This window comes from Xiphophorus hellerii, chromosome 6, assembly GCF_003331165.1.
Source record: "Xiphophorus hellerii strain 12219 chromosome 6, Xiphophorus_hellerii-4.1, whole genome shotgun sequence".
Taxonomy (NCBI): domain Eukaryota; kingdom Metazoa; phylum Chordata; class Actinopteri; order Cyprinodontiformes; family Poeciliidae; genus Xiphophorus; species Xiphophorus hellerii.
Window position 1 is genome coordinate 25,176,071 of NC_045677.1, and position 25,474 is coordinate 25,201,544.

At 38.7% G+C, this 25,474-nt stretch overlaps 1 protein-coding gene across 4 annotated transcripts in view; it reads right to left on the reverse strand.

Annotated features, from left to right (window-relative positions):
- cadm3 (cell adhesion molecule 3) overlaps positions 1–25,474 on the reverse strand; it is a 154,119-nt gene that overhangs the window by 8,505 nt on the left and 120,140 nt on the right. The window contains exons 6-11 of one of the 4 annotated variants that reach the window (XM_032565154.1): positions 21,637–21,807; positions 21,036–21,126; positions 7,433–7,605; positions 6,743–7,069; positions 6,320–6,340; positions 2,260–2,385 (exon numbers count right to left, since the gene is read on the reverse strand). In XM_032565154.1, the coding sequence (XP_032421045.1) occupies positions 2,260–2,385; positions 6,320–6,340; positions 6,743–7,069; positions 7,433–7,605; positions 21,036–21,126; positions 21,637–21,807 (909 nt within the window). The other 3 variants (XM_032565152.1, XM_032565153.1, XM_032565151.1) reach the window with 3 other exon arrangements.

Here is a 25,474-nt window from a genome sequence, read left to right on the forward strand (position 1 = left end):
TCCATTAGAAGCACAAAAGTTATTTCTTTTAGGGACAAAAAGTAAACGTGTAACAGAAAGAAACTAAATACACTTTACTCTTCTCACAAAACTTTAACCACTGAGTTAATAACTCACCCTGGGATGGGAGTAATTAATTTTACTATCACAACAATATGATTTATTCATTTGCCCAAATAACTGTGACTTAATTAATTGCCAGTCAGAGGAAATCTGAAGCGAAAGAAAGCTGAGTAAACAAAACATGTAATGAACAGTAATGAGTTGTCATCAGCTTGTATCACTGGGGTTTCTTTTACAGGATTCAACATGTAGGAAACAGGAGGTCTGAACAGGATGCACAAACTGCACAGATCTGTCAATAAGGTAACCAGATGTAAAGACATTTCACCCACTAATACCAAAGTAAACGTTTTAATCATAAAAACTCATATAATATCTCTACCACTCACTGTTTTCTCCAAACTAGTCAGATTTTTCCTTCCTGATTGCAGTATATTTCTATTTAGGTCACCATATGTCTTGTGACAAAAGCTCCAGATACATTTACATTTCATTTAGCAGGCTTCCTCTCATTTAAAGAGCCGTGATGACATCACAAAACAGCCATCTGGGTTCTGCACGTCAGTCGGCTCGGCGCCTCACAGCCCGGTTTAAGCAACACATCCACCATAATGGATTTTAAAACAGTGCCCAGGACCCACCATGTCCTATTTGGTAGCATCCTTACAGTGCCTTGTAATGTAACATCCACACATTTCAATGGCTTTCACTGGGATTTAATGTAACAGACCAACACAAAATGCTGCATAATCATGAAGCTGAAAGAAAATAAAGCATTAGACAGGCCCAGCTCAGATCAGATAAGAGGAAAACAGATGTGGTTCTCTGATTTTATGGTCGGTGTCTGCTGGAAGCTGACCCTCCATCTCCATTTTGGGGTCTTTTGTAGCCCCTAACCTCCATAAGAGCCTTATATTTAGCTCCATCCTCCATTGACTCTTAACAGCTTCAAAGTTCCTGATGAGGAATGGCATAATGTCTCCACCATGTGTCATGATGAGGAGCCTGTTTCAGGGCCAACTGCAAACCAAACAGTTTCAATTTTTGTCTGATCTTTTTCCCAATATGGCCTCTGGAAGCCTGCAGACAGGACTTCCTGTTAGAGGAACAAAGATTGATCTAAAATATTGATAATATTGGTATTAAGTAGGTATGAGAATTGGATTGATACTAGTGTGATCCCTATTGAATTGTTTTATATATAAAAAAATAATAATTCAAAGGAAAAACAAGAAAACACCTAAAAGTCAGACGTTTGATGATATACCCTATTTCAAAAATATGTATCTGTATTGGTATCAGTATTAGATTGCTATCAAAATAAGCAGCATTACCTCTACTTCTTTTTGCTTTATTTAAATAATGTCTTTGTTTTTACCTTTCTTAAGTAAGTATATTTATAGAATGCACAACTATTCCTTTTTTTGCCAACAGTGTTGGACTTCTGCAGCTTCTCCAGAGTTTTTATGGGTTTCTTTGCTCCATCTCAAAATAATGCTGCCTTTGACTGACCTGTCATTGGGGCAGCAGTCATACTATTCTCTTTTCGGACTGAGTAGTGAGATGCTCAAATCTTGTGATATTGATTTATAACCTAATCCTGATGTAAATTTCCCCACCTCTTTATTTCTAACCTGTCTGCTCTGTTCTTTGGTCGTTATGTTCCTGTTTGTCCACTGATGTTCTCAAACAAACCTCTAAAACCTTGACCTTGACATATTTACTTAGAGATTTAATTACACACAGGTGGAATTTAATTACTCATTAAGTGACTTCTGAAGGTAGTTCTTAGTTCTTTGTAGAGGGTTTTATTTAGGGGTATCAATGTGGAAAGGCCTGCATTAAAAAGAATGTCAGGTTTGTATTTGTAACTAAAATGAAAACCATGTTATACTTCCTTACACAACACTATTTTACGTTAATGTCACATGAAAACCTAAAATACAGAGTAATACCATGTGATAAACCTTAAGAATTTCAAAAACATCCGTCATCATCTTCTATCGTTTACATTTCAAATTCACTCAAAATCATTTGCATGTCTCTGTGTACAGAGTCTCTCTATATTCATGTATGTGGGGATGATATGTTGCCATATTTTTGCATGCATCCATATGTATGCCAGCTTGTCTCTCTGTATGTTCATACATGAATGTATGAGTGCGTCTGCGGGTTTGTTTGTGCAGAGCTGCTGACCTTTGTGTCTGATGAGGTATCTGCCGAGGACGATGAGGAGGCAAAGCAGGATGAAGACGATAACAGCCACCACCCCTCCGATCACAGCGTGGTCCACGCCCGAAGATGTCGACATGGCTGTCGTGTCTTCAGAGGAGGTCAGGCGGGGCGGGATGACAAGAAGAGAAGAAGTTAGGACCCGAGAGAAGGGAAAAATAAGAGTAAGAGTATGTAGCAACCATACAACTGGAGGAGATGAGAAGAAAACAGAGAAGAGACAAGACAGTGAGTATTCCTCGATGTACAAGAAGCAGAGGAATCATAATGGGAGAGAGGAAAAGAAACACTGGGGTTGGTGGATGAATATTGGTGGAAATGAAAGACGGATGATGAAAGGCAGCAGAAATAGAGCGGGAGAAAATAATGGGGAGAGTGACAGAGGGAAGGCAAAAAGAAAAGATAAAAACAGGGGAGCAAAGAAATATGTCAGAATATAATACCCACTGTGGCAAACCTTCACCAGACAAAAACAGAGAAGCAAAAACAAAGCCAAGAGAAAGAGAGTCGCAATTTCATCACCCGCCATTAAAAATTGTTTGTGCCTAACTTACACAGAAATGTGCAGCTTAGAGCTTCCTTCAGTGAACGGGAACAAACATAATTCCAGATGTTGGGTGAAATCTCCCCAGTTGTCTGTTGTTATGCTATGCAAGTTTTAGAAAGAGAGAGAAACTTGTTGGGGATTTAAAATGACCAGGATATCCAGAGTGTGGTGCAGCCTTTTGTCTGTTTCTGGTATCAAATTATTCCAAGGCTTTTAATGTTGCACTTTCAAAATCAATACAATATGTTGATTGAAATTGATTTAATTCATCATAAATGCTACTTTTTATTTAATGCATACCAAGTAACATCTTAATCTCTGAAAAGTTAATGTATGAGTTGTCATAATCAGCTTTATTCACCAGGTTTATGCAAACAAACAGGACATTTGACTTTAATGAAGATGCTTTAAATGTCAATATATATCAGAAAAAGAGTTGCTGTGAAGTAAAAACCTTTTTTTCTCCTTAATTTTTATTCCTAAATCTGTTGCTATTTAGCAATTTGCTTTAACTGCAAAACACGTCAAAGTGCGTCCTTATGAATGAAGGTGCATTATGGGTCATCATGGTAATTATGACTTTTATTATTGTTTAATATATTTATCAAACAGTGAACATTACAAAAACATACAAACATAGAGCAATTATCCATGAGAAAAAGAAAAAATGTAGTAATAATGGTAATATAACGTGTAATAATACATATGACCACCTATTAGTAAATACTATCTATGTATTTTATTATCTATCATTAATATTATCAGAAAAAAATCATTTTTATTTGTGAGTCTTGTGAATCAATAGTCACTAGTTGCTTGTGTGTTTCTGAAAAAAGCAGCTTTCCTCCTTAATCTGTGACGAAGTAGAACTACTCACCCATTCATGCCATTCACAAAAGATTTAAAGTTTTATTCCCACCATTTCTGTTTGCATCAGCCTTTTTGGCCTCTTAGTGCTTGGAGAAGGTATCAGTTTGCAGCCAAAACAATTTGACACAGCCTTTATTTCGCCAGTCTCTTTAGGCTGTATAAAAGCCCTGGGTGTTTGTAAGAAAGTCACTCAGATAAAATCAACCCTGAAGTGGCACTTCCCCAACGTGTGGGACATAAAAAGCATAAAACACTTTGTGAAATCAAGGGGAGAAGTTGGATTCCATTAGGCGAGTGTTTGAAGGACCAAACAAAAGGAGAAAAAAAGACAAAGGTTATTTGGAGACCCCGCGTGACTACAGTAACAAGATGCAATGACAAACGGAGAGATGGAAAAAAAAAAGAGTGAGATCACATCCAGCTGATGTGATGAGCATCCAACTTTGCAAGGAGGAGTAGCACTTCTATTTCTCAGAGAAGTATAGGACGTGACAAGAGCTAACCAGACAGAGAGCAGAACAATGGAAAAGCTTGACGAGTGAGGGAGAAGTGGAAGGAAAAGACAAAGCACACTTAAAGTGGAACACACACTCTGAATGGCCGGCGTGGAGGTGAGAGGGGCATGCTGACGAGGCGAGAATGGGAATGAGCCAATAAATCCTGCTGTCAGCATCAAAGGAAGGCAGACAAGACCCAAGAACAACTCAAAGCCAGCGCCCGCACCACCACAACCTATACCACACTGACACACACACCCCCACACATAGAAAGTACAAAAATGTGTAAATGACTTGTACCATTTAAGAGGTCATGCTGGCTGGCATGTCTTAGAGAAATGCGAGTGTATGACGTCTTGTCGTGTTCAGAGGCGGTTTGTCCATGTACGTCATGCGTGTGCCGCTTTAAAAAATTCATTGTCTTGCTCTAGAGTTCAACATTTGTTTTCTCCCCAGAACACCAGACAGACAAAAACACAAGAACCACAGGAAGGCACCGGCGCATCTCAATAAACTAGAATATCATCAAAAAGTTCGTAATTCAGTTCAAAAAGTGAACACACATATATTACACAGATTGATTACACACAGACTGATATATTTCAAGTGAGTATTTTTATAAGTTTTGAAGTTTATGGTTTGTAGCTAATGAAACTCCAAAATTGAGTTACTCAGAAAATGTTAATGTTATAATAATGCAGTGTTTTAATAGACCAATAAACAGGAGTTGTTGGCCTCATGAAAATCATGTCCATAAGCTGTACAGTATGTTCACTTGGTGATCAGCCTTCAGCTCTCCTGCATTGATGAGCATTGCATTTCTCATCTTTCTCTTGTACATTATGTTCTGTTTTTTTTCATCTTTGTTAAGATTATTTCCATTTTATTCTGTTTTGTCACCAGCAACAGTCCACTCCAAGAGAATCCTCACCAGGTTTTTCTGCCCATTAATATGCTTATATTCTGTGATCAGCCAGCTTTTTTAGCAAGGCCATTTTGTGGCTTATCCTCACTGTGAAGGATGTCTATGTGTGTCTGCTGGACTGCTGTCATGCAGACTGTCACGGCAGCAGTCCATTCCATGATTGTGTAAGCCATAACATGCCTTTAATTTGTTGGTCTTAGGTAATATTCTAATTTTCTTAAAAGCTAAATGTAAAGGCCAATAACTGTAACATATACTCTTTAAAGTTAACAAAAAACAAAAGCTTATGGGTGACCAATTATACTTCCTTGAAGAGGTTATGATTGGTCTATGGGCTATAGAAAACATGTTCATTACATTTTTTGCACAAAATCATTTTTAGATAATGAGATTGTAGTCTGCTCAGTTCTGGCTATTTTGAGTCCCTTTCAGAATGAACTGTTTTAGGGCGACTTGTTACTTGAAATCCAAATAAGCTGCAGCTGCCACACCCCAACTCAATGTTTACACTCACACATGACAATGGCTGCAAACAAATTATAATTACAATAACAATTATACAACTGTACATCTTTGAACAGCAGAAATGGAGCCTCCTGCACAACCAGCAAGAATGTAGCAAGTGGTTTCTGGATGGTTAGTCAACAACAAAATACTTGCTTTTTCCAGCAGCCATTGCACAGTGAATGCAGCGGTAAAACCAGCTGACCAAACGTGCTGGAGCTCCGCTTGGGTTGCTAGGTAACACCGCCGTACCCTTCGATTGTGACACAACAAAAGGGAGGTTTTTGAAACAACTCATTTTCCAAAGACTAAAAAATATTAACTTATTGCCAAAAGCTGCTGGGTTTTGTTTCAGCACTTGGAAGTGTATGAGAGTGCAAAATGTGAATTTTCCCTAACAGGTCCCCTTTAAGGCGTATCCATCTGTGTTGTTAATTTACATGTGAATTTCGCTTTTTGAATGAAAAGGACTGAAATAGATGGGCTTTTCAGTTATGTCCCACTGCGTTAAAAAGCACCTGTATGCTGTATGGGTGGGGATTTCATTCATCTTTCTGCTTAAGTGTTTAGTACATCAGACATACAAACACAAGACAGCATCACAGACAGATAGATGCACAGACAGGCGGTTGAAAACGACAGACACCCACACAAACATGAGACTGCTGGAAAAAGTTATACCTGTCGAGTTGCGTGCATCATCTTCTGAAGATGAGTAGATGGACAGTTGAATATTTAGATGAATGATGGATGAATGAAGGGTTGAATGGATGGAGGAGCGGATGCATGGACAAAGATGAGGAGTGCATGTTGAGGATACGGGGGTTAAGGATTAGGGAATATCAATAAGAGGAAAGAGGACAACAAGAAAAAAAAAAGCATGAAATAGCTGCAAACATCCACAAAAATCCAATTTTTGTCCATCACTGTGTGTTTTCTAGGAGTGTTTGCATGGGTGTGCATATAAAACAAGTATCCCTGACAGCTATGCAGTCTGTGTATTGAAGGAGAAAATAACAAAGCAGTGACTTTAATGTTTCCCCCCGATCTTTCCACTCCATTACTAAACGTCTTGTGTGAGTGCAAGTGTGGAACTGGTTTTACCTGTGAAAGTGTAAACTCCGTTCGTCTGGACGGAAACTGAGGGGGTGGGGGATGAGAGGGAGGGAGTCGCAGGGGATGGAGGGATGAGAGGGGAGGAGTCAGGGGAAAAGGGCAGGTCAGGGAAAAGGGCGTTGGAGAGGGTGGTGGTGGAAGATGGTGGGATGGTGGTTGAGATCACAGCCGTCGAAGGGGAAGAGTCAGGGGAAAAGGTGGAGATGTAGTCACTGAAGTCTGACCCTGAGCCTTGGAAGACGTCAGGTGGGGAGGAGGGAGAGATGGAAGTGGGGAGAAACGTGGGGGTAACTGCGTTTGAGGAGTCGGGGTCGTCTTTGTGGGTCAGGTGGAGGAATATGTGTTACAAGGCGAAGAGCAATAGGCAAGCAAAGCGCAAGAATAATAATAAAAATAAAACACACAAACAGACCAACGCATTGAACAAACACAGCACATCAACAGCCAAGGGAAAGAGGCGCAACAATGTGCGAAAGCGGTTTGGTGGTTATGGTTGCACGGTTGGATGAGAAAAACAAAACAAAACAAAAAAAGGAAATCAGAAGAGAAAAAAGATGGACGTACCAGCAAAGCCACAACAAACAACAGAAGAAATAAAAATAAAAAACATGATGAAGAAACGTAAAAGATCCCTGTCTCTACATAAATCCCACTTCTCCTCAGTGTTTCTCCCCTTACCTTGCACCTGAAGTGTGTAGCTCCCTCTGCCCTTCCCAATGCCGTTGTCAGCATGGCAGATGTACATGCCGTTATCTGATTTGTTGAGCACTGAAAAGGACAAGAAAGCACCATCGGCTTTGGCCAGTGGGGGGAGCTCTCCCTCCGCCTTCTCCCAGGAGTAGATGGTGGGCCTGAGACAGATGAAACGAGAAACCTGAGCTGCTAGATGTGCACACTTTGCAAATAAAGTAGGAAAGCAGTGGAGTGAAAAGATGGAGAAAGGTGTGGAAGAGGTGGAAACAGAGAAAAAGATTCAAGAAGAAGAAAGAAGAGCAGAAAAAAGATAACAGCAACAGATGAAACAAAGGGAAATCTTATGATTATCATGTTACAATCACTAGCTCTTGTTTTTATTAAGATTGTATGTCATAAACAAGACAAAGTAGCTCATAAAAAATGGAATATTTTTTTTTATTTTACTATTAACTCTTTTTTACTTTTATTCCCCTAAACAGAATCTACAGAAAAAAATGCCTTCAGAAGCTACATAATTAGTAAATAAAGTGAATCTTTTGGGCTGTTTTGTTCTTATTACATCTCTGTTAAGCTGACTTACTAGTCAAAGGTGTGAAAGAAGGTGATCTAACCTAAATGAGACAAAAACGTAACTTTTTTGGCCCATATGACCCTGAACACACCACAGACAGTAAAAAGAGGGAGTGGAGATCTCATGCTCTGGGGATTCTCTTTTTCAGTAATAACAGGAAATATGCCACCAATATGAAGGTATTTGAGGAGAAATACAGGACAATACTGGAAGAAAACCTGCCAGAAACTTTAAAAAGTTTAGATGGAGAATTAGACTTGCCTTCCAACAGGGTAACTAAACACAGCTACAATAGAGTAGTTTAGAGGAAAACATATTTAGGATCCAGACAAATTGCTAAATCCACCTCAGAGTTTAGACTTGTAACATGAAGCTCATAAATCTTCTCTATGCAATCTGACTGATCTTAAGCTGCTGTTTAAAACTGAAAAACCACTATGTTGTGTTTCTATCACGTAAAATCTCATAAAAAAAACATTGATGTCTTTGTAGGGCTGCACAATCTATTGCAAATATGTCATCACAATATTTGTGTCCGCAGTATTCATAGCACAAAGGACTGTTATGGAGTACAATAATTGTTGGCTAACAGCCAAAGTGTCCTGAACTCTTATTTTGCATGTTAATGTAATTTTTATCCTGTTGGACTGAGCTTTAGTGCTGCAGATGTTCACACTGGACACAAAGGGCATTGTCCAAAATGCTAAAGGTCAGACAGGGTGATGAAAGTGCTGATAACAAAATAAACACATATCACAACTTTTATCATCATACCAAAAATATCGTCCTTGTAATATTTTCTGATATTGTATTTCTAAGGTGTTTCCTAATGAAATGTGAAGAATTTTAGGAGGAATGGCCACCTTTTTTGAAGGTACTGAAGAAAGAACAAAAAGTTTTTGAAGAAAATGCGAGTATGGTGATCGAAAAGACGGAGGTGTTTCCTCCAAAAGCAGATGAAACGAAACGCAGTGAGAGGGAGACAACAGAATCAGAGCTTCAGATCTGCCCTTGTTAGAAAAATCCATTTGGCGTAACAGATTGTATATGAGAGAGATAGCGAGACGTGCCTTGATAAAAGAATCAATTATGCAAATAGCAAAGTCCTTAAGCACTGTACAGTAATTACAATGACGGCAAGTCTGAATCAGGGATGGATCTGGATGTCTTGGACTGATTAGTTGCTCTCTGAAATGTGCACATAAAGGTGCAGTCTGTAGATTTAAAGCGTTAGTGAAGTGAACATTTGTTCCCTCTTCTGATAATTTGTCTGTTTATACCAAATATAAAAAAACTGAATAACTTGAGCTAAAAACTCTCTCTCTTTCTAAAACCTGCATAGAGCTAGCATAAAACAAACAACAGCCGAGTCCCTCGACACTTGGCATTGCTTTGTTAGTTTTGCATTTCCTATAGGAATACAAATGCCAAAGACAGGCTCACGTGCTCAGTCAGCACTCCCAAGACAAATAAAAAAAAGATTATCCAAGCATTAAGCATTTAAAGCAAGTGCGTCTGGTTACCTGCTATAAAATGTAATCAGCTGTTGTATTACGCTGCCTCCAAATGTGACATAATATGCAATTAACTGAACAATTAACTTCACATTTAACGGCTGTAGCTTGTGTTCTGTTATTGAATGTAAAGCTAATCTCTTTTACAGCGGCTACGGGTCAGAACACAGAGAACCTGTCACAGGAAGCATGTGTAAAGTATTCTTTTATGGCTATAAAATCTGCTTTTAGTGTGAGCTTTATGCTTAGCAAGCAGCCATTAGCTCAAATTTGAAGATCATTTTATGATCATGACCCCTGCATGAAAGATTCTTTATTTTCAGATTTGATAATAGAGATAACAGATTAGATTCAGTCGCTATTTTCAGATGTTAGAGTTTAACAGTAGATAAAATAATTAATCAAATTGTAAAGCTCTCAGCTGTATAAAGTCTGACAAGTTTATTTATTTTATTTTTTAGCAGATGGATCCAGTTAAACTCTTTTGATTCCATTTGCTCTCAGCAGTGGGGTTTTGAGGCTCATAAGGCAGCACGATTCACAAAAGAGGCTCTGATGCTGTTACTTCCTGCCAAGCATTAAAAATCCAACAGTGAAACTCAGCGGCGGAGAAAAAGAAAGTGAAGCCTTGCTTTTAAAGGCAGATATTTTACTCTCTACTTGGTAATAGCAGAGGGGATCATAGTCAAAAATCACACATAACTTTTAGTTTCTCTGCTGCTTTATCTGTAAAAGGTCTCTTTAAACCTTTATAAAATACTGCTAGAAGGTCCTGAAATCAAGCAAGAAAATATTTATGCATCTAATAAGGTTGGCAAAAATGCAGCAAATAGGTGATAATATATTTTCAGGACAAAAATAAATCTAGATAATATATTGAAAATACACTGCTCAAAAAAATAAAGGGAACACTTAAACAGGTGTTTAACACTTAAAGTGTTCCCTTTATTTTTTTGAGCAGTATATATAATTCTGCATTAAATTTACACCACTGCATCAACAAAATTAAGTAATTAGGTTTTAGAATCAGCCAGCAAGGCTTCGCTCTAATATGTTGGGAAAATAAAATAATAAAAAAAGATTAATTTCAGTATTTACTTACTTTATCTATCTGAAAAAAAGAAAAGAAACAGTAAAAAGTTTTAGTTTCTTCCTTTGCCGTATTGTTATGACTCATGCCATTGAGCTGACATTGCTGACAGCTGTTGTGCTCAGAGCTGTCAGTAGAGGATATTGACAGGTCAGATAGACGGTGCAGCAGAGGAACACCAGCTAAGTTATCAGAGTAAAAATATTTTACATTTCTGTGAAGTTCATTGAGGTTATGTGGCATATTATCAGTAATGATTATCTTACCTGCAGGATATTGAGCTGAGTCATCTCAGAAACACATAAACTTATCTACGTTTATATTGATTTTCCAGGCAAATAGTGCTATTTTATAGTACAATCAAGTAACGCGTTTCTGCCACAGCAGATTCAATGATTCATCAAACGTGTGAACCAATCAAAGCAACACTCCAGATATGTTTTTATGAGGGATTAACATAAAAGCTCAAGTCAATTTTTCATAATGCCCTCTTTTAAGTATATGGTTATATTTAATGACGTCCTTATCGGTACTTAGGTTGTGAATTGTAGAATGCAGAGGCAAGAAATTTTGAAATGCTGATGATCTCAACTTCAAATGCAGAAAAAGGAGTTTAAAAGACTTTAAGAGTAGTCATATTTTTACCAAAGACTTGGAATAATCTGGATCTCTTAGCTCTTCAACATTTATTGTCTCAGTAATCTGGGGTAATTTCTTATATTCAAGTTGTACTTAATGTAATGCTGCTAAAAGTCCGTTCGTCCATTTAGCACTACATTACCCATGATGCATTTGTTCATTTTGTAGTTCCAATTTCACGTAGCTCAGCAAGTGATTTTCTGTGTTTGTGTGGCTCGGTGGCATAAAAATAGCATCTACTATCAATCCTTCCTTAATCCCATGTGTATGAAACCTGTGTGCATTTTTATTATGAAAGTATACAGTTTTTTCAAGTTCTATGCTACACTTTGCCAGGTATACTGTCATTATAGTAGTATATGAGGAAATTTACCGTTAATTCGTGTTTTCTGACGGTTTTTGCCATTTGTATGTTTATTGCATTTGACCAATAATTCATGTGTGGTGTTATGGTGCCCTCTATTTGATTTCTGTGTTACTACAGGCCGTTTTCATCCATCTATGTGTAGCCGTTTTTGCCCTCATTGCTATTAATATTCACCTTTATTGTTTCTACTGTTTCACACACACCCACGCCCCCACACGCCTACACACACGCATACATACGAAACCAAATATAAGCACATTGTTACTATCTCCACTTCATCATCATCTCTACCATCATCTCCCATGTAGCTGCTATTATTCCATCAATAAACCGTCTAAGCTGCACCGGTGGAGTTGACCTATTCCCTCTGACCGAGGAAGATTCAGTTGATGAGAAATCTGAAATTAGCGCATGTTAGACGCACACAGTCTTCTACAAATGCTATAATTAAAAAATATCTTTTTCTACATCCCTATACAGGTAAAAAATATATATTTTTCAATGTCTTGATAAAATTTTATGAAATATTTCTTAAGGTTCTCAATCCGGTTGGTTAGCCCTTGCATACTGTAAGCTCCATGTGTGTATTTATTTCTTCTGGGTAGTCTTTCCTGCTTTTTGGCACCCAAAGCAGCCGACGGTAACAGTGCTCACTACCAGAGCCATCAAAAAGGTTTGTGAATTGTTCATAAAAAGTGAAATCAATGGTTATGTGTGTAACATCATCCAGACAAAGCTGTCTCATGCAGCAGGACTCTGCGCAGTTACATTGTTAGGAGACCTTTCCTAACATTTTGAAGCACAGACACAAGCATGTGTCAATAAACTGATTTCTTTTTAACTGCAAGCCTGGAAATAGTGATGCAATTTCTGCCAGCTCTTGTTGTCTTGTTAGTTTAGAAAGCCAGTGATGCCGAAATTTATTGTTACTGTGATGGGTTTAGGGTCCAGTGCAGAAAGCTCTAAGATAGAGAACACTACATTTTCCTAAGTTATAATACGAGTCTCTTCGTCACTTCCATCAACTGTTTAATTGTTCTATTAAACAGTTTCGTGTCCTTTTTATTGTTTTATTTTTATTTCACTTTGCAGTGCTAATGTCGGATTAATTACTCTGTCATGTTGAAAAAAAAAGATTTTGAATGCATGGATCCATATTTTGGATCCACTATTACACTCATCCACATAATGCAGCAAATACAACATCAAATATCTAAATTGGAGCAACGCGTAGGAATGATTTTTTTTCGTTATCATGAGAATACAGATGTCTAATTAGAGTAGGTATAGCTACAGCGCTAGAGGTTTTCTCAATGTAATCAGTGACAGACTGATATAAGGCATCGGCAGCCATGTCCTAAAATAATTTACAGCTTACTGTAATCGTATTACACACCTCCTGCTGTTTGTAAAGCTGACCATGACCTTGCACACTTACAGATGCTCGCATGAAACAGGTTTTAGTTCTTCAAACCTTCTCAGCTTTGAATGTGTTAAATGAGCACAGGAAGAGGAGCTTAACTTGTAAAATGACTAGAGGACTGGAAATATGATGAGATTATGAACCCTTGTTGGCTGCGTAGATCAAATAGATAGGAAATATAATAGATTGTAAAACGCAGATTTTCTGCCTTTCCTTCTTGCTGCTGGGCGTCAAAGAAACCAGAAAGAATTTGACACGCTTAGCCATCCTTTTAAACCTAAAATGATGAAACTACTGAGGGAAAAAAGTGTGGATAGGGGAATGTAGTGTGACATTTATTGAGTCTGATTGGGGAGGGCAGCTCGACGGGAGGCGAAGGAGCTGAGTGGCTGGGTGTGTCGGAGGAAAGGTGTTGTCGCGGTGATTGGGTTTTGACTGACAGCTGCAGGGACAGTCTGTATCTGATTTGATTGGACACTAGTTCACCCACAAGCCGCTGTTCACACAACTGAGCACGCTCCAATCCTTCTTCTTTTTCTATCACACCCAGACATACATGGTACATCTTTCTATCTTCACAAGTACTTTGCATCGAGTTCTATTCATTTTTTATTCATTTTTATGATCATACCTTAGCCCTAAATCTAGCCCCTAGATTTAAGCCCCTTTTTCTTATGGGGCTTTGGGACCTATAAGAAGAATGGGGCCCTCACACTGTAGTATTTGGTTCAAAAATGGGCCTTACAACATGATGCTAATACACACAAATACACACTTACTGAGTTCTTCTTGTTTTTTTTCTCTCATTGCCTGTCTTGGTCATTTGTTGCTTGTCACCATATCTTTCTGTTTCCCTTCCACCCACACGTCGCTTCGCTTCACTTCACACTACCACTCCTTTCCCTCTTTGTTTTTCTTCCCTTTCCACCTCCTGCTTAGCCATCCTCTTCTTACATATTGTTATTTTTTTAAATAGCACTTTCTGAAACTTAGCTAAGAATAATATATTATTATACTTTAAAGAACACATCATAGTTTTTATTACTTCCTCTACTTACTCCCACCCTGTTTGGTCTGCCTTAATCGAACTCTAATTCATTTGTCTAGAAAGTCCAGTTCGTTTGGAGAAGTGTGCATTGAAAATTGATGCAATCCAAAAAAGCTAACTCTTGTCTGCCTAGAAACTTTGGTCTTTTTTAAGTTGACGTGAACTCTCAAATTTATATGTGAACGCCAAGCAGGCCAGAGACCGCTCCAAAAGTTACCATGCAGGGTATTCTGGGTAAATACAACCAAGACAAACACAAGAGTCTAGCGCTAGTGGAAGAAATAGCTTGTGGCCTTTTACAAAAGACAAGTGAGAAGTCCTGCTAAAATCTGACAGCGCTCCAATTTTGTTCCCATTTCATGAAGGAAGTTGTGTTCTGTGTCTTCTTCAGAGGTTTTTGTGTCATTTCTTCCAGTGGTTCTTGGTACAGCGCCACCACTGGTGAGGAGGGGAACAGGTTTTCCAAAGAATTTGACTTGATTGACAAAGTCCAGTGTGAAAGGTAAAAGGTAAAGGTAATTTCATTTATATAGCACATTTTCAGCATACAAAGTGCAAACCACACTGACTGAAAATGTGACAAATCTTCCAACTTTGGTCCCCAAACAAACTGAGTCTACTGGACTATCAGGTGTGGAAACTCTGCAAGAGTGACACTGTATTTCAAACTCCAAACTTGGGCATCAAAGCATAACATATGATAGCAAAGTTTGTAGCTCAGATTTTAGTTTAGATAAGTAGATTTGTATGGTGATCTATACAAAATTAAGTTGAAATAGTGATTTTTAGTCAGAGTGCAACAAAACTAAATCATTCTCATTTATTTAACAGTATAGAAAAAGTAGCCTCTCCCAAAGCTAATTATCACAGCTAAATGTATAAGGGGAACATTTGAAGGGATCAGTGATTAATTTGGCTCACACATCAGTTGAATATATTTTGGAAAACAGTCTTTTTAGCAAAGAAAACAATCTCTATTTAGTGATATATGGTAATAAGCATCAAGTGAGTATTGTTACTGATGATATGCTGTTATCATGTAGGGAAAGGCAGTTTTTAAGTTATGACTCAAAGACTGATTTTATGTTAGAAAAGTGTTCTAAAATGACTGATTTGATATAAAAATCTGTGGAAATGCATTTTGTGATTTATTCATATTTTATACTTTCAAGGTTTTTAGTTTTTCTTTACTCTAAAATATTATGATATTTAGTCTTAAAGTATATTTATAGAATCTCCTGAACAAGTCCATTATGACAAGAAAGAGCCATTTATTACTGCAGCACAGGGCCATTTCTCATGTAAGAGCATGCATAATTCAAAGGGATGGTTTCATCCACTGAGTGCTATTGTATCGCAGACAGATTCTCAGCAGATCTGCCCGTAGGACTCCGTCACAGCCACTTTTATTGTATCAATGCATACATGCAATGACAATCACCTCCTTCTCATCAGCCCCCTCTGTTTTTCACTTGACAGTCAAACTTAGCAGTTAGTCTTCTTCCTCAGCCCTCCCGTGAAACGATGACAGGGCGACGACGGCGGAGTAGGGAAGGGATGACAGGACGGTCTAGCTGACGGGGAGGGCGGGGTGAAAAGGTGCACGTCAAGAGAAGAAGGAGAATTATGGGAAAGGACGGATAGAGGTGGTAGAGAAGGAGGGCAAGAAGGCGGCGTGACAAGGCGGAGAGCGGCGAACGAGGTGTGAGTGACACGCCAGTGGAGAGATACCAGACAACGGGGGGGATGGGCGGAGGCAGGGAGAGGAGCGAGAGGATGGCAGAGCGGATCGATGAAGGTTCATCTATAATGCAGAGAGGCCAGTGGAAGAGTATATTTGTGTGGGCAGGATTTAAGACGCTGGCTTGTTTCTGTGTGTGTTGCCTTCAGAGGAATTGTGTACAAACCATATGAGTGAAAACATGAGAGCTTGTACAAGCAGCTGCTATGTTTTTTTCCCTGAGTCATGTTTGAACAAGTAACTATTTGCTCAGGCAGTTGTCAGAAATTGAACATGTTAATGTGTGATTACTTAGAAGTGTTTCTAAACTCTATGGCTGGTTCCTGTACAAGCACCCTGCAGGTGCAGCTATATTTTTGAGGTGTTTATTGGTGCTAATGATTGTTTACCTACCATGTAATTTGATGCATTTGCTTAAATTTCAAGAGTGTTTACATGTTTGCTTCTTTATACTGAGCTCTTGTTCTGTATTGTATTTTTAGAAAGTTCTGTTTTAAGGTTATTAGCAGCAAAACCTTCCCTCCAATACATATTTATCTTGGCTAACTTGTATTAAATTAGCATGGATCTATCAGTCCTTCCTACAGCTTGAGGTGAGAGACTAGTTCAAGCACATTTTTACAATTTTTAACAGTTCCAGTATAAAAATGTCACACTGGCTGAATAAACCTTTATTTTATAAGCCTTTAAAATGTCCATGATGCATCCTATCCCTGGGCTTTTGGAAGAGAAATAGGCCCACATGGTTACAGATCCTCCACTGTTCACAACATTTCCCCCAGGATCATTTTCTTTTCACCAAAGAAACTGTTTTAGCCTCACCAAAACAATTCCACATAAAGTGTTGGAAGGTTTTAGCAGACCCCATATATTTTCATTTGTGATGGTAGGACATTGACAGGCCTTTTTCTTTGTAGCAACCAGTTTTATTGTAAATAGTACCAAATTATTGAAATGAAGGCCCTTTTTGCTGATTTTTTTCCCATCTCCCTTCCTTATGTGTGTGGTGGTAATGGCACCTAACCCTGACTTGTTTGTATCAGTTTCAGTTATTTTAAATTATTTAATTATTGACAGGTGTTTTCTTGTTTTCTTACTGATGAACACATGTCTCATTTGAATGAGGCGCTCTCTATTTTAAAGAATGGATAAAAAAAGGGCATCTGTTTCATGTCAGAGAATGAAACATTTTTGTTTAAAGAAACCAAAGTTCCTACAGATCTTTAAATGATCTGAAAAGTTACATTACATTTTTTAAAAATGCATCTATTTTTGCAATTAGGCTTTTATTGCATTTTGCAAATTTTTCCCATCACCACAATAAAATTGTGAAGGATGCTCTTTGTGAATAATTATTTAATAATAGTGTGACTATACTTTTAAGTTGTTTTAAATAGAAAAAAATCTACTTGGGTCTTTGTGTCCTTCAGCATAGTCATTAACTTTAGCCTCCAGGAAGAACTTATCTGTATTCATACAAAAGGAAGACACTAAAAAAGTTATCTACTGCAAGTTAGTTATTAACATTTCATACCATTTTGCATTAACCTCATTTTCCTTCTGTTCAAGTCCTCCACCCTCCTCCAAGAATTTAAACAACTTAGTAATGAGGCTTTCTCTCCTAAATAACATCAAATACAAGTTTAGTTTTTACATAATCCCACCCAAACAGATAGAACTGTAACATGTATACCTCAAACCTAGCTACAGTTTTTTTGTAAGTGACTTTGACACAAGGATTCTTGGACCAAGCTGCTTTTCCTTTAAAGATCCTAATTACCCCGGCACGCTAATTAGGTAGTCAGTAAATTGCTTAAACCTAATGAGACTTTAAACATAAAGAGACAAATGAAGACTCGGGGAGGTGCAATTGACACAGATGTATTCAGGCTCTGATACAGACATATCAAAGCACTTATTTAAAATTCTTTGAGCCTTGTTATATATTCTGAGTTTTCGGACTTGTTCTAAATTCAGGGAAAAATGTTCGAAATGCTGATGGAAGAATTCAATGTACTTAGGTTATTTACTGCAGTTTCATCAAATTTATAGCAAAATCCTCAAAGCATTTAATCTATGCTTTTTTACTGATGACAGAACATAATACATATCTTCTGTAATGTGACAGAAAAGGAAGTAATTTTTTGCTGCAGTGATGATGCATTGTTTCCAGGCAACGTGGGCATCCACAATGGTGTGTCTCATTAGTTCCTCTGTTTTAAACTATCTTAAAAACTAATGAACTCACTCCCTCAGCTGCGATGTCTGAGTCTGAGAGGGTCTGAACTTGATCTTTTCCTTTTTACTCTCTCTTCTGTTCATCTGAAGCCACTTCACTAATCAGCCCTTTAGTATTTAAACCCGCAGTAGGTCACCAGTCTTCTCCTCTGAGCTCTGTGTTGTCACTTTTCAGTGTTCTGCTATTCCTGACGAGTCCCTCCTATGTATCAGGCTCTGCCTCTGGCTGCTCCTCCTGAGTTGTTTTTCCCACCTGGTTTCTGTAACCTTACATCTTCTTTTTGAAGTAAAGCTCCCATTTTTGTCTGTGCCACCTCGCCTTTGGTGTCGTGCTTTTTGGTCCTTTGAACTGAGCCCCAATTGTTCCGCTTACCATTATAAAGATTTACAACATGAACCAACTTGTGCTGGTGTGGCTCTAGCAGATGAAGAACTCAGCGTGGTAGCATTAAAACGCCCTGAGCTGAGATCTTTGTAAAATCAGAGCGACTGTTTAATGGTAATGATTTGGTCTTGTTGTTAAATGCAGCAGTTTATTTATCCATTCTTCCATTTGTCAGCTTATCGGTGCAGGGATATTAAGCAGATCCTCTCACAGGATAAATAACCACACATCGACACAGTCATACCTAACAGCAGCATTAGATAGAGTAGTTATCCCACAAAACATTTTTATGAACTTCACAGGGAAGCTGTAGTACTTGGGTAAAACCCACACATGCATGGGGAGAACATGCAAACAAGTAGAAAGGTTCTGGATTAAAATGCGTTCTACATTTTAATCTGTTTCCTATTTCTTTCCGTTCTCCTGCAAAGAAACAGTGCAAACAACTGCACCACCATGAAGCCCTACTAGAATCATTTTGCTGAGATTCAAAGAGAAAGACTGTATTTCTTCCTTAAAAGGATGTCAGAGAGTACAACCAGAAGTGAAAGTGTCACCTTTGGCACCCAGAGCTATTCAGTGTCCCCATCCTGTCACCTTAAACCAAGCGGCCCAAATGAACACTGACCCTCGGTTCAGCAGACTTTTTTTGTGAATCGAGTTGTCATATTTTTTTCAGAAAAACATACTTTAAGTCAAATCTGAGCTCACAAAAGTCCTACAAGAGGATCTCTATTGCTTTTCTCTGAGAAAATGGAATGATGTATAACCTTAAGTTCAAGCTTGTCACAGTTTTATTAGACAGAGATTTGAGAGCTTCAGCTCAGCTGTAGTCTCATAGAAGTCACAGAATTTTGCAAAAGTAGACAACACAATAAGAATTTTTCATATTTTGTCATATCGTGACTATTTCAATATATTTGAATTGTATTTTATGGGATACACCAACATAAAGATGTGCGTCAATGATAATGATACACAGTTCCAAATTTTTATAACATTTGAAAATGTATTTGCCTTCAGACACCTGGGTCAAAACTTTGCACGAATACATTTTGCTGGTTGGGCTGGATGATGAAACAATAATATGTACCACAATAGAAACATGGTCAATATCAATACAAAATACTACAATTCAGAATCACATGGCATTCTGGGGCGTGTAAGTCAAGGAAAGGCTTTAGCCGCTCAACCTCTCACGGCCCAGATATGCGAGATTGGTAACATCAACCAACTCATCTCACTTTGATAAGATTGCAACATCATATTGTGTAACATGTGCAGTAGCAGTTTCATGTTGTGACTGCTACTTTCTGTGCAACACTGATGGTCGTTAGCGTTGTGGAGAATAAATGAGGTTAAGCACTCAACCAGCTCATCAATTTGGATTGTGGGAAATGAAGGAATTTGTCACTAGAAATGTAGGCGTCTGCAGACTGTGAGCACAGAGTCTGAGCAGATCACAAAATCACACAGCACGCCTGAGTATGTGGGAGCAGTTTAAAGTTTAGTCACCGTGCTCCATAACTGCTTAAAAATAAAAAAGAGCAAGGTGAAGGGAAAAAAATGAGTGCAGCAACTCAAAAGGAAAGTCTGTATAAAAGCAGGAAAGGTCACGTCAGCAGTTTGGAAGTACAAACTTGTGTTATCCTGTTGAAAGTAGAACCGCTTAAGTCTTATGACTTTAGCAGCTGCTAATAGGTTTTCTTCTTGGACAGCCCTGTACTTGGCTCATCAACATTCCCATTGACTCCTACCAGCTCCCTGATCCCTGCTGAAGAAAAGCATTCCCAAAGCATGATAAAACCATTACAATGTTTTGCCTTGGGGAACGGTGTGATCAGGGGGACATACAATGTGTGCAAATGGCATTTCTAAAGTAGGCCCCAAAATCACTTTTCATTCTGTATTCCCAACATGGCTTGTTGCAAATGCAAACAGGGCTTCTTATGGATTTCTTTCAGCTATGGCCTTTGTCTTGTCCCTCTTCTATAAAGACTAGATTTACCATGGGCCTCTTGGCTACATGTCTTTGTAATGCTCTTCCTGTCTAACCTGTGTGTTTTAGGTGGACGCCCATATTTTGGTAGCTTTACAATTGTGTTATACTATTTTCCCTTTCAGATGATTGAAAAGTTCTGCATGAGATATTTAAAGCTTTGGATACTCTTTTATAACTTAACCATGCTTTAAAGCTTTCTCTGTGTTCCTTGATCTTCATGATGCTGTTTGTTCAATAAGGATCTCAACCAGATCTCTGAGGCTTGATTTTTATGCACAGGTTCAACTTCTGAAGGCACAGTAGATTTTATTTAGGGGTACAACCACAAATTCCTATCCTCTCATTTTATAACAGTACTTTGTGTTCACCTAACATAAAATACCAGTAATAAACTGTTAGATTTAGGTTGTAACCTGACATAGTGCAAATATGTGTTTAAATAGACAACATGGCAACAATTATCTGTAAATATAAATGCAGACTGTAGGCAAATGTGTCAGGAGAAACGTGCGCTTATTTCTGTAAAATGGTTGACATGAAAAAGGAATGTGTGTGTGCTTTTCTTACTCAGGGTTGCCTTTGCCTGAACACTGCAAAGAAAACTTCTGCCCCTCTATTGCCATCCTCTCCTCAGGGGTGATCGCTACATCAGGGGCATCTATAAGCGGAAGATGAACAGACAGAGAGACACACTGCGGTTACATAATACCGGAGTAGGAGCTGTACATTCACACCACAGACAGTCCCATTCATTCCTGTCTCCATCTACTATCGTCTGTGTTACGCATGCATCATCTTACTATGACATAACCCCCTTACACAATAGCATTGCTTTACCTCTGAGCTGCAGTACCATCACCTTGCCCACAGGGGGGCAGTATTCATACAGAGTCCACATCTTCAGTTAGTGATTTCATTTCAGCTGATAAAGTGTTCTTCTTACCCACTGTGGCTCAACTCTAGCTGAGTGCAGCAGGCGAGAAAGGTAAAATTTCTGTCTTCTTCTTGTTATAACAGACTGGTACATTTTAGATCAAACTACAAAAGAGGTGGATGTTTCTCATGCTTTTCAAAATGAAGAAGCAACTCCGTTAAAGATACTAGTACCTGTCTTATCTTCTCACCATTCATTCTCCCAGCAAACCTTCCAGTCTCCCAGTTGACTTACACAACACCCGCAGAGACTGCTCACTCTTCTTCTCCCCATGTTTCACAGAGTCGTGGTCGACGACGCAGGAGATTTTGGTGTCATCGTCGTTAGCAGTCACTTCCAGGGTGAGCTCGCTGCTGACGTTGTAAGTGGGGTCATCTGGAACGGACTCGACTACGTCAGGGCGCCCTAAAGTGAGGAGACAAGGACATGGAAGGGTTAAAAGTAAAATGGTCTAGTGATCAGGCTCAAAATCTGGGTGTGGTGATGGACTCGGACCCCAACCCTCAGAGCAACATAAAGGCAGTTACAAAGTCAGCCTTCTACCACCTGAAGAACATTTACAGGATTAAGAGAATCAAGATCTCGACAAACTCATTTGTGTGTTTATCTTTAGTCGCATTGATTACTGCAACAGTGTCTTCATGGGTCTGCCTAAAATATCTATGCTCCTGCTTCAGCTGATCCAGAACGCTGCTGCTGGTGTCCTCACTAAAACCAGGAAGATAGAACCCGAGTTCTAAAGTCCTTACACTGGCTCCGTGTATCACAGAGAATAGACTTTAAAATACTGTAGTTAGTTTATAAATTACTGAACGGCTTAGCAGCACAATACATCAAAGATCTGCTGTTATTCTATCAACCTTCCAGACCTCTCAGGTCTTCTGGTTCTGGTTTGCTGTGCAGGCACAGTACCAGAACCAAACATGGAGAAGCAGCATTCAGCTTCTATGCACATCAAATCTGTAACAAACTCCCAGACAACTGCAAAACAGCTGAAATACTGAGTTCCTCTTAGTCTAGACTATAAGACCATCTGTTTAGGGTTCCAACATCCCTAAACCGATGGGATGTTGTTTAGGGAACATGTTCCACTGTTAACATGTTCCACATTAACAGTGGAACATGTTAATGTTAATGTTCCACTTAACATTAACATTAATGTTAAGTGGAACATTAACCAACACATATGATGTATACTGATAATTTTGATCTAAAGACTGTATCCATGTCCAAAGCAACCCAAGCACCCCACAGTGTCACAGCACACCCCACAAAAAACATCAAGGGATGACGTCATTGACCTTCTCCAAATCCTCAAAACACATGTGAACCAGACCTATTCTTACCAGTGATTGTGTTACTAATATCACAAAATAGCTGTCATTTTTTTTATTGAAAGGTCATTCTTTGTACTGATACATCCGTATTGTGACTACAGTAATATAATCTGTTGGTGCAAATTTGCAATCAAAGTATTCCGCTTTCCTTACTACATCTCAGTCTGAGAAAATTGCCTAGCAACCCCCATTTTATGATCCATAGCTGATCCACATTTAAGCCCATTCATTCAGCTTAATTATCCCAACAAGTTATGGGAATATCAGTGAAGGAAATGGAAGCAATTTGTAGATGTTATAATGGACTATGGGAAACTAAGAAAAGTCATTGTGCACTATTCACTAAAGAGGAAAATAAAGCCCTGATGACTGTAATTTCAGCCCTAATTGCCTTCTATTTTAACTGTTTGTGGCACAGTTTGAGTATTCAAAAGGTATTTGTACCTTTGGGAAATTCACAAAGGTATTTGTGAGTGCTAAAAGCGAGCAAAGTTTAGTGAATGTGTCCTAGTATAGTCCTAAAATAGTTATACAAAGCAAATACATGTCTTATCTGATGCTATTTGCCTACATTTGAATGAGAAATTGCACATGGATTTTGCATTAGGCAGACAAATATTTAGTCTGCCTAAATGTTTTAAAATAAATATCATAAAGTTTATTCATAGTCTATGTATTAAATTAATGATTTTAAATAACAATTTTATTTAAATTTAACCAGGCCAAATGATTTTGAATTCAGAAAAAGCACAGTAATTTGCATTTTATAAACTGCACAGAAAAAATACCCTCTGCTGAAGGCTGGTGATAATATAGCACAGGGAAAGAAAGAAACAGAAAAAAGTGACCTTCTATGTGCTGGCTTTACAAAAAATAGGTTAGAGATGTCAAAACAGGTTAGTTATTCTCTCCTTCAAACCTTCCAATTGTGAATTGTTTCAAGAGTTAAATGTTAATAAAAGCCACTCAAACAAATGAAGGTAGTTCTCTCTCCTACTCAGTGCTGTGTGTTGACTGAGTGTGAAGCAAGGTTTTTGGGTTGGGTGATGTCATATCAGTTTTTCCACAATCCTTAGCATTGCCCCTTGGCTTTGAAATGCTGTTTCTAGGTGATTCTTCCAGTCATACTTTCATAAAATTTTGAGAAATGCCCATCAGGTGAAAACTGACTCATTTACAATCCTAATTAAAGTTATTTAAAACCTTTTTTCTGTCTTGTCACTCACTTTTGCACTAGGTCTATTATCCAATGCAGAAATAAAGAAGGAGCAGAACAGCTGCTGAGAATGGAGGAAATTGCTTAATTATCAGAGCTTAGCATGATCTACACCAGGCACTCGGTCCAAATCTAAGACTTTGCCTGAAACTTTGCCTATTTGCCTGAGACATTGTAAAATAGCTACTTGTCTACTATAAAATGCAGATTGCTAACAGGAGCTGTGCTTCCCATTACAACTGTGCACAAAACTGTTGATATTCCTCTAATGTTGAAAAAGCACAATTTCGCATTTGCAGTGTTTCCATTAAACAAAAAGCACAATTGAAATCATATATAAATAAGTTTGTTCACACAATAAGTCAATTAAAAACATGCTGCGCTTCATCGTCCTACCACTTTCTGTGGTCTTCTTCATCTTTTGGTAACAGTGGTAACATCCTATGTTTGATCACATGACTCGTGTGATGCAATAAAAGTGTGCCCATTGCATTTACAAAATACACTAATTTCAATACAGTCGAATTGCATGATGGCAGCTCTGTCATGCAAATGTTGCCTCATTACTCATAACCTTGTCTGCAAACGTCAAGTAGACTTCAAACTGCCTGTTCATGTTCATGTTTACCAGCCAGGCCTGCCTGTAACGTCTCAGGCTGAGGGACATCAAAGGGACAGGAGAGGCTAAAGATCTAATGCTGCTACCCTCAGCTTTCTTCGGGCTCACTCGCTCGCTGTTGCTTAGGAGACCGTTTGCATTTCACTTGGTTATAAACCATCGCATTGGACAGGAGGGGGAAAAGGGGGCAGCTCTGCTCTCAGGGAAAAGAATATGCAATCTGGTGAAGCCACATTTAGTTATTTAGACTTGTTTGTACAATGTATGCTTTTGTATTGGTTGTTTTCGGGTTTTGTATTTTTTATTTTACATTTCTGAGAGCTGGAGGAAAAGAATCAGGTATGCTTAAGTGAGCGTACGAAGCCACAAAATCAACCACAGTTCCAGTATAAAAGCATAACTGTGGTTGAGACTGCGATTTCAAGATCTCCATCTGTTGCAGGAAGACATATCAGACCGAGTGGTTTGGTTCAGACCGTGAAAGTGGTTCGTGAATCTTGGAGAACGGGCCAGAACCTCGGCACTTACTCCTGCATGAGTTGACAAGCACACTCGCGAATGCACACATGAGCATGGGCGCATGTAGGTCAAGCTTATGAATAACTACCCTCCGAGGAGACAGAGATAGTGGCAGGGAAGCACACTGAAAAACACACACCTTACGTTTCTTTCTTTCTTTCACACTCTGCTGCCCCCCTGCCCTCCCTCCGTCGGCCCTCTACCTCCACCCACACCAGAGAGCACTTCAAATACCTCTGAATCTAATGACATCTCTCTTTTTATTACCATAACCAGTCCTCTGACCCGCTGAGAAAATTAGTTTACTTTCCAGGTGCATTTCAATAAGCCAACGCCAGTCTTTTCGCCGCAGCCTGTCTCTCCCACTATCCCTTCTGTCTC